This window comes from Rhinoderma darwinii, chromosome 1 (assembly GCF_050947455.1).
Source record: "Rhinoderma darwinii isolate aRhiDar2 chromosome 1, aRhiDar2.hap1, whole genome shotgun sequence".
NCBI lineage: Eukaryota > Metazoa > Chordata > Amphibia > Anura > Rhinodermatidae > Rhinoderma > Rhinoderma darwinii.
Window position 1 is genome coordinate 512,028,188 of NC_134687.1, and position 13,155 is coordinate 512,041,342.

General features: G+C 38.5%; 1 protein-coding gene across 6 annotated transcripts in view; it reads left to right on the forward strand.

The window, feature by feature from the left end:
• The window catches only part of SEMA6A (semaphorin 6A), a 172,211-nt gene that overhangs the window by 49,916 nt on the left and 109,140 nt on the right, over positions 1-13,155 (forward strand). For all 6 annotated transcript variants that reach the window (XM_075836342.1, XM_075836351.1, XM_075836360.1 and 3 more), the window contains exon 2: positions 10,821-10,955. In XM_075836342.1, coding sequence (XP_075692457.1) covers positions 10,856-10,955 — 100 coding nt within the window. In that variant the 5' untranslated portion in view covers positions 10,821-10,855. The remainder of the gene's footprint in view (positions 1-10,820; positions 10,956-13,155) is intronic.

Consider the following 13,155-nt stretch of genomic DNA (forward strand, 5'->3'; position numbering starts at 1 on the left):
ATTGAATGTTCAAGCCTCCTACACTGTGTGCCGCCATTTTTTGAGCGAATACACAGTGTAGTAGGCTTACATACAGTGGTAATCACACAGTAAAACACGAACAAACACTGACATAACTTACCTGCTCCTGCCGCCGCCGCTCCCTCCGGTCCGTACGCTCCGTCTGCTCCCTCCGCTCCTAGTGCTTGGTTCAGAACACATGTCCGGAAGCTGCGACCAGAAGTATTCATCTTACTGTCCGGCCGCGGCTTCCGGTCCACAAGAAAATGGCGCCGGATGTCGCTCGGCCGAAAACCTTCCATTTGGACTGTGTGGGATTGCCACACAGACGGCGTACAGCATAGTGAATGGAACGGCTCCCGTTCGCATTCTCTATGGGACTGTAGCTGCCGTATTCCATGTCTGTATGTGCCGTTAATCGACACATACAGAGATGAAAAAAAAAATAGCAGCCCCCATAGAGAAGAAAAAGTTTGAAAAAAAAAAGTAAAACACAAACACAAATAAATATTTTTTTTTTAATAAAACACTAAAAGCAAATTGATCTTAAATTTTTTTTTTTCGCGACACCCGTCCTTTAAGCTGAAGTAGCAACTATACGCTTGAGGACTACTTCATTGACATAAATACAACTTGTTTGTAATGTATGGCTGAAATCTTTTGTGTAATCCAACCTAGGCACCTATTACTTACAGAGACTTACCAATATGTTGGAAGAACTTGATCATCCTTTTACTTTACTGATCATCTGCTGTCGGTACCGTCTATTACATTTTGATGGTGGTACATAGGCATTCCATGACTAGGTATAGGACTCTATTCTTGACAACTTTCAGTGAGTTTTGATTTTGGGTGTATAGGTGCTCTAAACTGGCCATATACATTGAAATGTAACTTGGATGGCATATGGACGTGGATAGTCTGACTTCTATGTATCTCCAACACAACTGTCCATTACAGTTCTTGTTTCTATTCAGTATTTCTTCTCTGAATGTTAATATCAGGGCTTAGGAACACAAGAAATGTTCTTGTGGTGCTGGATCGCCAATAGGAAGCATACCGTAACATAAATTGTATGGACTGTATAAATACTAATTTTAGTTCATAAACTATTGACCGCATTGAGGCACAAGGCACTGTTGTACCCTCTGTCTTAGTCAAGTCATTGTATTATGGTGAATTAATATGCTAAATATAGGTTTCTCTCAAACATCTGCTTCATTTTGCTAAGGTGTATGTCCATATGAATGGTTTTTCCATTCACTTATAAATTCTCCCTTTTTCCTATAGCATTGTCACCTGAAAACAATGTTTTAAGATTTGCCCTGTGGCCCGGTAATTTATATGTATTTTGAAAATGTGCAGCTACCTTAGTTCTACGTTTAGAGAATGATGTTCTTTGTATTTCCTAATAAACAGGCTGTGATATCTTCCGTGAGACCGGTTTTACAGAAGGTTAAGTTACAGCTTAATGCTGAAAAAAATTGTGTATATGTATTTTTCTTTACAAGCTCGATTCTTCAGCTTCTATTACTCGCTCCATTCATGCAGTCTACCTGCATTTGCTGGATTAGGCATAAAGAATCGTTTTTTATGAAAAAAGGATAAGTGATGATTCACGGGAGCTGTTCTGTGGGGTTAGTGCTGTAGAGAGTATCTATGCTAGACGCAAGCTGGATAATTGGTGACAACTGAAGGCTTGCAGGTCCTCTGCAGTAAAGCGCAGCCAGGTAGATTGAAACAATACTTTGTTTTATTGGATCTCAGTGTATTGATATTAGTGTACTCTAGAAGAATTATTACATTCATTACCTACCTCTGGGTAGGTCACACGTCTTCACATGTGGGGGTAATATATATGATAACTTCCTCTTCTACAACAAATGTCCAATGATTTCCATATAATGTGCTTTCAGAAACTAGCTCCGGACAACAGCTTTCTCCATTTAAGTAGCCAGCTCCCAAGCGAAGAATAAAATATGGCCATGGTGTTGGCATTTGGTTAATTGACATTTTTTTTCAGAGTTGTGTTATTTTGTCTTGGCACAAGGATGTTGATATGGATCCCAGAATGAACCTTTTTTTGTTTTTACATGTTACAATTACAGTGAAACAGACACTGGCTTCTCAGCTAGCCGTCCATTGTTGCTATGGAAATAATTCAGTTTGTGGAGGTCGATACCGCTGATTCAATTAATGAGTCATTTTCATAGGAGACTTGCATAATGTCACATAGTAGATACATAGAAATGTGAAAGAAGTGAGATTATGTCCTTTGGTGACAGAACAATGGAGGTAAAGGTGAAGATTAACATAGCCGTCCTGCTTAGCTCCTGTATGTGCTTACAGAATAGAACTTTCCATTTGTGATCCTTGGATATGATTTTATATTAAAATAATCCCAGAATATCACTTGCCCTGCTAAGGCTAATCTTGAACTTTGGAAACTGTTATAGAACTATTTTCAGCATGCCCCATGGATTGGAACTACTGATACAGCATTTTTGTTTTACGGATGATCATGTTTTATTAAACAAATATTGATATTCTTTACACTCCAATTGTATTTACCTTCCCACAATTCTATGCATTTTAACAATTTTCTATCAGGACGAGACCTATAGCACTGTATATCCTTATCTTTCTGCTTAATAAGAATTCCAGAAGTATAGGAAAACTGATGCTTACATTGGGAGCATTGGGTAGAGGGGATATACGTGTGGAAAAATTGGTGACAGTAATGGCAGCTATTTGTGGTTGTCACTCAATATTTTCTACCCATGAAGGTGACCAAAATCAGAAACCGCGGAATGAAATATTCAAGCGGCTGTCCAGTATGAGAAAAAAAGGTGTCTGGACAAAGGCTTTAAGAGGTCTATTCATATATATATTTTTTTAATATAAAAATCTTCTTTTAAACTAAATGTTTGGATATAGGTAAAAGCAAAGTCTGTGTGATATAGTGAATGTGGAAACTTCCCCTTTTTAAAGGTAGATCAAAGCCCTTTATGTACAGAGACACATAAATACGGTCGATCATATGAGTGTAAAGCATTACATGGTATCATTTTCTCGCTCTTTTTTAAGTTAAGAATGTGTTTGTCTGTCATGTCATTGTGCCTAATTCTTTTTAGCAACCTTTATGTAATGTGAATGCGGCAGACAGACTGAAAAGAAAGTCATGCCTATCTGCTGCTAATCCTGCCCTGATATGCCTTTTGCAAGTAGGGCATTCTCCAAAACTGCTTAGATCTTCACTTATGACTGACAGGAGGTCTTTCCTCCGGGTGGGACAGACAAAACCATTGGCAATGTACTATACTGTGGGTGCTGGAAGAAGGCTTAACAACACCTATGTAGGAGCCAGGTAAAATAGGTATAATAAAATAAACTGCACTTATAAATGTAGCGCTGTATCAAGTTTTCTTTCAAGGAATAGAATAATATTTATAATGAGCGTTAGTGCTGAGCCACAAATCATTGCCACATTGAGAATGAGGTATTTGGTTTGTACAGCTGGTTGATTTTACAGTTATCTGTATTTTGGTCTGCACTGGTCTGTGCATATAAATAATCCTCCATTGTGCCTTTTATTATTTCAAGTTTTACAGTGTATGGTCTACATTACAATGTGCTGTTTTTACTTGATAACATGTTAAAGGTGATGAATTTGGCAGTAAGAAACAAGTAGATCGTGATCATCCAGATTATCTAAAAACATTATTTATCAGAGCCAAGAAGAGATTGAGAGGGAACGTGTATCTAAAATGTCAACTTTCTTGTTTTATGTTGTTGCACCATGTACAGGTGGCAAGAGAGGGCTTAAAATAGTCAAACCTATATTGACCGGGGACGTTGCTAGAAAAATGGACAAGGTATCTGAAGGTAGAGGCAAATCCCTATAGCTTTATTCCTTCCCATAACATGATATTATTGTAAAAGGCAGTAATGTAGGTCACTTTCATCTGCTTGGCCCACTTCCCCCAGGCAATGTTTCCAACCCTACGCTGATTAATACTTAGCACATTCATTATGTATGTAGTAATGGGAGAACTGGCAGATCACACACTTATCACCAGTTCTATGGCTGCTCATAGTTAAAGGGGACATTATATTGGAATATGACATTATTAGATAAGGATGTTTTGGATAGTTAAAATGGCCAAGACTCCAGAGATGTCTGTAGAAACTCTGTATTTGAAGGATTAGGGAGTTTAAATAACCGTTTTATAATATAATGCTACATGTCCAGTTGGACCTTTTTAGTGTATGATGCCCTTTTTGGCGGGCTGAATTCTCTCAATGCACTGCAGACACAGGCTGGTGTAAAATACTCCTGCAGATTTAGTGACTACAAATGATCATAGGCAATTTCCAAAAAATAATCTCTAAAGCTGCAGTAAAGCAGATCTGTACTGTCAACATAGTGCATTTTAGTGGTGTACTGCAGATTTGCCTAGACTTGTGTTTTTTTTTTGTTTTTTTTTAAATGGTATGCTATGTATTACAGATTAGAGCTTATTTTTCAGCTCTTGATGATGCATTTCATAGATTTTTGTTCACGCTCATGTTGATTTAATTGAAACATGTTGTTTTAGTTAAACTATTTTTAGACAGCTCTCCAAAACAACAGCATGGTAAAGATAAAGGGTGGATATGTCTTTAATCAAATAATACACATAAACGCAAAAACACACAAATATATACATATATTTATATAACACGCACACACACACACACACACACACACACACACACACACACACACACACACACACACGCAAATGCTCGTTTGTCGACTAATTGCATCTTTTATGCAGGTTAAAGAATGGTCGCTTGCTGGCCCATTTGTCCCACTACATGAAGATCATTGCTTAGATTAAACGGAACAAACGAGCGCTAGATCGCTATTGAGAATTCATACATTGATAAGGTGACCACTTGTAATTGTTACCACCCGGTGTCTTTTTATTTTTGTTATTTTTTAGAGTTATGATGTAAGAAATGACATAAGAATCACATTTGGGTTGTAGTTAACTTGTTTTTAATGTCATGGACTGAGAGAACTTTTGAGAGACTAAAAGTCACTATGATTATCTATATACAGTAAAGCTTCTCCAAAAGAACACTTCCTTTTGAGAAGATCAGATTTTGTTGGGACGGATTTCAAATTCTCTTAAATCCTATATATATATATATATATATATATATATATATATATATATATATACACACTGGGCTTTTTGTTTTGAGAGTACCACCCCTCTAGAAGACCCATTTTTCACAGCATTTTTTGTAGAGTACAGAATTAAATATCTCTAATATATAAGGTATTATGGTTTTGTGGGTAAAGTCTGCCGATTAATGTTTGGGTATTGGCATAGATTATGATGAATTGGAGAATTTAGGCTTGGGAAGCCTACTCAGTACTGTATCACGCATTGAACCGGATCCCTTCCAATTTGGCCAGCAACATGTGTGCCTCCAACATCCGTGCAGCTGTAAGAAATAGAATATGTATTATTGTCAGGTGACACTTTACACCATGTGCGTGTTCAAGGTAAGCTTGGTTCTCTATTACAGGTAGTATCCCTTTATATGCGGTATTGCAATACAGAACAAAAAAGTGTTTTGAAGTATAGAAGAATATCTTCTAAAGCCGTTGTCATGACGTGGTTCCGTTAAAGGTGAGCAGGGTCACACTTAGAAATTCAGTGTTTGTTTGGAACACGTACAAAGGGTTTTGCAACCTTTCACAAGGGTCTATTTTTTTTATTGAGTGTCATCCTTCTTTCGCTGAGTAGGATAAGCAGGTTTTGCTATTTCTGTGCATAAGTTATAATGCCTTGGGATTTTCACCCGACTCTACTTCCCTTTTTTTGAAAAGCATCTCTGAAATAAAACATGAGAAGTGGAGAGGAACAGATGCTTTATCAAAAACTGGAAGCTGCTTTCTCATTTCTATTTCTGCTATATATCAATGCAAATATCACTGAACAGGTGGCTCATGGGATCCCCAGAGACTGTTTACAGTAAAGGTTACAACCAGAATCGATCGCCTTGAGCCGCTTTCAATTTCAGTGTGGGCTGTTTGTCTACGCGGCCCAAAGTGGCAGCATCTCATTAGAGCCGCATTTATTGAAGTTCCCGGTCTCTGTTAAGAAACCAAGTTGCAACTTACTTACAAATATATCACTTCTTATTTTAATTCTATGATTTCTAGCATCAGCAATGCGGCAAGCAAATGACTGTTGGAATCTTGTACTTAGTAAAGATCTATACAGCTTAAAAGTGTATATTGACTAAAAGACTAACAGTCTGACTCTCTTTCTTACTAATATAAGAGAGGACTGCAAAACTAATATAGCTTACAATGCATTTAGATTTTGACCACATTTCACTGAAAATTGGAACTAAACATTTTTAATAGGAAAAATCAATTTGTCTGGAGTATTTCAATCTCCTTGCCTGTTACAGGTCTTGAGTCCTGTTGCTGTGATCTGTGGCAGCTCCTTCATTGCTGTGATGTTGATAGCCGTCAGAATAATGCATGATCTTCACCCTATAGCACAGTGCTATATGTAAAGAAATATATAGATGTATCCATAATGGGAAATCTGCTCAGTTGTGATAATACGGGAAGGGAGTGCTGCAGCAAAACCAAAAGCCTGGGAAAGTTAAGTGATGACACCTATAGGACTAAAAGCCCTAATACACGGGTCAATGATCGGGCAAATAAGCATTCATATGAACGCTCGTTCCCGATAATTGCCCTGTTTAATCAAGACTACAGTCAGCCAACGTACGAGCAAACATTCATACATCGGCTGATCTGCTCTTTTATGCAGAATTAAAAATCATTGTTGTCTGCAGCACATCTTTCCGTCTAAACATGGAGATGTGCTGCCGACACGATGGAAATGCATTGAATTGACCGATCGTAGTAACAAGTGCTCAACCCTATAATTAGCCAATCATTGCTCAGTGTGATGGGAGCGAATGAGCACCGATCAACGAGCGGTATTGTTGATCGGCGCTCGTTTACACGGCCGATGTCGGGCGGTGTAATAGTACGTTTACCTGAGAACAATTTGAAAAACATTGATAAAAATGCACCAGTACAGTAGAAAAATATACCATTGTATAGTTACATTTTTTTAACAGCGACAAATGATTACAAGAGAAGTATATAGCCTTTATGTAAGTCTAAAGTGATACAACGTGTCCTATTATGAAATACAATGGCTGCCAAATGCTTCTTACATGGCTTATCTTAGTTAAAGCAATAGGAGAACAAAAGAACATGGACAAGAAAAATTTCCCCTGTTCAATTAACTTTTGCCCCTGCGAACAGATGCTCAAGTGTGTCTTATGAACTTTCATACATGTGATACTGAGATTACTTAGCAGATCAGTCTTACAAAACAATATATTGTATATTGCGGTGCAGGAGACTTCAAGAATTACTAATGCTCTGTCCACATCTGTGTCGGTAATTTCATTAGAATCCTCTGACACAAACTTAGTAGGCCCCTTTGTGGGGGAACTCACAGCAGCAGTAAAATGGCAGAAAACCGAACTTTTTGCCCCCACTATAGATGTTAGGCCCTGTTTTATGCCCCCATATAGAAGTTAGGCGCCCAGTTTGTACATCCATAAATTTAGTGCCCTCTGTAGATAGTGCCACACAGCCCCCCTCCCTGGTAGAGCCACACAGCCCCCTCCTCCCTGGTAGTGCCACACAGCCTCCCTCCCTGTAGGTAACGCCTGTGGGGTTCACTCTAGGAGAGGAATCCCCAGGCAGAACATTGCCGATGCTCTGGCTAGGGATTCCGCTTCAGGAGAAACCTCTGACGTCACTGTCCGTATATGGTCATATGCCCATAGTCCCGGGCAGAGCACTACTACCACTCTGCCTGGAACTCCTGCTCTGCTCCTAACATCACTGTCCTTATATGGATTGGGATGTCTGGATCGCTAGTAAAGGCTCTGTTAAGGTACTCCAGCTCTGGGTAAGCCCCTGACATCACTGTCCATATACGGCTAGTGATGTCAGGGGCAACCCCAGAGCCAAAGTCCCGGGCAGAGCGCTACTATCACTCTGCCTGGGACACTACTCTGCTCCTGACAACACTGTACATATATGGACAGTGATGTCAGGGGCTTCCCCAGAGACGGCGTCCCGGAGCTAGCGCTCTGCCTGGGACTCCTTCTCTCCTCCTGACATAACTGTCAATGTATGGACAGGGATGCCGTGACGACGGCAGTGACAGCACCCAGCGGCCAATTGGGCCCCCCCAAGCGCAGTGGGCCCCAGCACTTGACCGGGTTCGCCTGGTGCTCACGCCGTCCCTGGATACATACATACGTATTTTACTTTTGGCTGCCAATAATCTTATCTGTGTTGCCAACTTTCAGGGTTGGTACACTTATTAGGTACTAGTAACACGTTGAATGAGAGATACAGCGATAGAGGAAGAAGTAGTAATCTTTATCTTGACTCTTAACACGTTTAATACTCTGGAGAAAAAAAAATTGACTTTTTCAGTGGCTTTTATTGTGTGATATCACGCTGAAGCAAGTTATCAGAGGCAAGTTAAGTGTCACGATGCGGGGTGTGGACCCACTGGGCCATACCGCGTAGTGGGATGGTGGCTGGCCAAACAGGTAAAGTACAGAGTCTATAGTTCAGAGAGGATACATGAGGCAATGTAAAGAGTAGCAAGGCAGGCACGGCTGGGACCAGGCGGCAGGTAGACATCAGGCGTGGCAGGGCAGAACAGGCGTGGAATGCAGCACAACACGGCAACAGCTCAGCACGGCACTAGATCAGGATAGCACGGATACAGAATACAGGAACAGGGAACACTAGGAAACTGGAAGACACTAGGGGACCATTAGCAAGACAAATTTTGGGTAACAAACAACGCTCTGGCAAGGAACAAGAGGGCAGAGCCCCTTTTATAGCCCAGAGCATCCTGGTCTAGATTGTAGACTTCCTGCAATTATGCGCGCACTGGTCCTTTAATACCGCGCACGCCCTCCGGAGACCGTCTTGATATCTGGAAGTGAGTGCCATCGCCTCACAGGAGGACGACGCTGCAGGGAACTCGGATGTCCATGGCCACGGCCGTCGAGGGGTAAGTCAGAACGATGGGCCATGGCCATAGACATTACATTAAGCTTTGCTACTTCTGTAGCATTTCAGCTTTAAGATTTGTGTTTGTGGAAATCCTAACCATAAGAACACTATGGTTGTAAGGAGAAGATATCAGAGAAAAGCAGTGCAAGATTAATATATACTAACCACAACATGAGACAATCAAACAAGCAGATGTATGCTGCCTAGGTGTTAGAACGTGAAAGATCTCTGTGTGCGGCTTTCAGCGCGGCTGTCTGTTCCACAATATGTGTGTTCTCAACTTGTTGACAGCATTAACTTGTTGACATACAAGAGGTAGCAGAACCCTCCGGGGAAGGCTATATTGGCTGTTTAGATTAATGCAGCACACAAATAGAGACATTACATTAAACATTTCACTAGCATTGAAAAGGATTCTTGAAAACATACCATTCAGCTGCACATACCTTTCTTGTGTTCCTTTTGTGTTTTTGCCCCCTACCTAAATAAATGATTGAACACTAGGTCATTGGTAAGAGTCCAGTCAAAGAGGTTTGATGAAAATCTACAATTAATTACTTTGGCCTTCTTTGAAGTCCTACGGGCCATGTTTTGTTGAGATTAAAAGATTACCCTTTACTTGGCAAAAGAAGAATTAACTGAAAGGAAAAGAAGCCAAACTTCTGCCAAATATGTTCTTAACTATATATCCAGTGGTTTAAAACTGCAACAAATAACCCCAGTTGTATTGATGTTCAACTATTATAGTTTTGCAGCATATTTACATTATATCAATAGTTGAGTCCCATTGGGGACAGGGACTGAATTTATGTATGACCATCTCTGGTGCTGTGGAATATGTTAGGGCTATAAAAGCAACCAGAAATAAATACATGAGCATGTATATATTATCAAAGAAAGAAATGGTTTCAAATGCTTAGATATAATATGGCAGTGTATGGCCAATGTTAGTGAGAAAGCGGCAAACGGTAGTAAATAGGGATCAGACATAATGATATTTGGGTATCTCATATATTGAACAGTTTTGGTCAGAGCAGCACATTTGGTTTGTGAATCAATGTCAGTTTAGAGATTTATTAATGCTAAGTACATGAAATGTTGAGTGATTCATGACCGACTCGGCAGCAGCCCTATTGTATAACTAAATAATCCCCTGCTTGGAAGCGTCAAACATTTCAGATTAAGACTAAAATAATAATCTCTTAAATTTCCTTCTACTTTTCTGATACAAATAATGACTTTAATGGTTTTATTTTGTATCTCCATTCTTTGGTTTCCCGTCGACATCATCCATATAATAAATCCATTTTGATTGCAAGCTCTTGTTGTATTTACAGGCCCTTTTCATCTTTCTTTATATTCCGAATTTGGATGTCCTTTGACCGGTATATTTTGTGGTGCTTTAATATTAATATGATCATCTGTTTAGTGGTAATCTAAGATAAAGCTATTTCCTGCAGCATTAAATAGTTGAAAGAGAATCTGAAATTAGTTTTTGTATTATCTTTACATAAAGTAAAAATGCATGTATTATTCATTTGCCCTTATTTAATGTAGGTAATTAATTCTGTAAAACTTCAACCAATGTTATTTGGTATGAACATGCAGATATGATATTCAAGTGACCGGTTTTCGAACATATTCAAATATTTTTTTTTTATATTTTGTCTTCTTACAGGGTGAAGTGAAAAGTAAAGTCTGAGCTAAACTACTATGAGGTCAGAAGCTTTGCTGCTATATTTCACAGTACTGCAAGTTGCTGGGGCTGGATTCCCAGAAGATTCTGAGCCAATCAGTATTTCGCATGGCAACTGTGAGTAAAACGTATTTCAATTCTTGAATCTAGACGTTGGGTCTTCTAAGTCTTGTTTATGGATAACATTCCTTTATGGAAATTAGGCAAATTATTTCTCACCTTAGTTCTATGGGCACATTCAGGAGTTTGCTCAAGTTTCAAAGCAAAAAAAAACTACAAATATGTGATGTGAAAAGGATCATACACAAATATTATTATATGGGTCGTCCCTGCACTATAGCTACAGTCACTGCCCTGGGCAGTATGGGTAACTACGCTTAGAATTGTACTTGCTTATTAAGGTCATTTCTGGACTTTGCTCCATTCATGGCAAAGATTCAATTCCCCATCCTAGCTCTGTAACTAAATACCCTGACCAAGGCAGAGTGGCTTGTTTGCACCCCCTGGCACTTAGCACCCAACGCACATGCCTCCCTAGCTAGGCTCCTTTTCTTATACAATATATACATCCCTGTTTGATGATATAAACTTAACTAAGAAGAGAAGTATTTTTAAACAATTGAGAAACCTGGCCTTACCTAAATATTTGAAAACTACATTTTTAATATAAATACTGTTTTATGAACAAGATAATTTATTACAAGTTTTATTTACCAGTATTATCTGCACTCTGGAGAAATATCAGACTTTAACTGTGGTACTTTCATTAGCTACATTATGATCATTTTTTGTCAAATAAGATCAAGTTAGAAAGAGTTTCTTTTTATACACATTCAAGTGGCACTTGAATAAATTGACACTTTTAACTGAACTTGTACTTGGTAGAAAATGTTTTACAAGACTATTTAAACCATTTCTTTATTAAGAGGAAATTTTTAAATAGGTTGATAGCCTATGATTCATAAAATGATGGCTTACTGCTCACATCAAGCATTTACTTTATAAATTATAGCTTACTGTGAAGGGTAGGTTTACCAAGGATGACCCTACGGTAGCATAAGGCCTCATGCTCATGGCCGGATCACAGCTCTGTATAACCTCAGAGTTCTAAGGAGCCATAATATGTCACTCATAGACATCTATAGGACCCTACTCCACCTCTGTAGGAGATTGTATTTCTGTTGTATTCCATATTAATTTTACAAAACGCAAATAGTTGCATCTTCCATTAAATGCCATATTATGAGGGCACCATACACTGGTAGGCAAAGTGCAGGAACTCTGTGGTCCTCCATACAGGGTCCATGCAAATTTCAAGGCAACAATTTCTAATACATTATCTACTGTTGTCTTCTGAATCTCTCATCAAAGTACAGGCATAGTTTTCTGCATCTTGTATTTGACATGTGGAGCATTAAATACAGGCTGTCATAAAACAGTCTGGGTCTGACAACAGACTGACAGGAAAGTTGCATATATATATATATATATATATATATATATATATATATATATATATATATATATATATATATATATATGAATTGATGTTAATACAGTTCCATATATCTTTTTACACATTTCAGTCCAGGGTCTCTAAAGATAAAACTCTCATTTCAAGTGATATGTCATCTGCAGTATATATCTATCTACTAGAGTGAATACTGTTTATCTCTTTTGTTTAAGGTAATTTCTGTTGTAGGCTTGAAAATTTCTTGGAAAAGTATTTGTAGTTGCAGACTCTAGCCAAAGTCTAATGTCTGTGCAGGGGATAAACTCTTGGCGTATCTACGGTTAATCTTCTCAACTAACCTTCTTAAAAGCTGTACGCTCTTAAGAACATGACCAGTCCTATCGTTTTGAGCATGATCTGCCTGCAGAATAGACTTAATGTTACTGAAAAGTGCGCTTCCGACTGACTTAACCTGGATTTGTATGCAAAGGACTTCTCTGCATCATTTAAATCTGTGCAAAAACCAAAGACATCTTACCACATTTACAAAACTCATTCTCATGCAGCTAATAAACTATAATTGGGATATTAAGAAACATAAATTTAATGTAATGTATTAAGATTACTGGGACATCAAAATGATATACTAAATGTTTATTAAATTCTGGAAACAAAATTACAAATGCACAAGCTTTGGCTCCTTTTCCATAACTTATTGAAGTTTTATTATAAGTGTCGGCTTTAGATGACAAATTACAGATTTGTAACTTCTGGTTACAAGAAAAAAAAAAAAAAAGATAGAACCAGATCTGTTAAGAAGTTAAAATGACCTCTACATATTAGGTCCTTCGTTTTTCTTTCTTA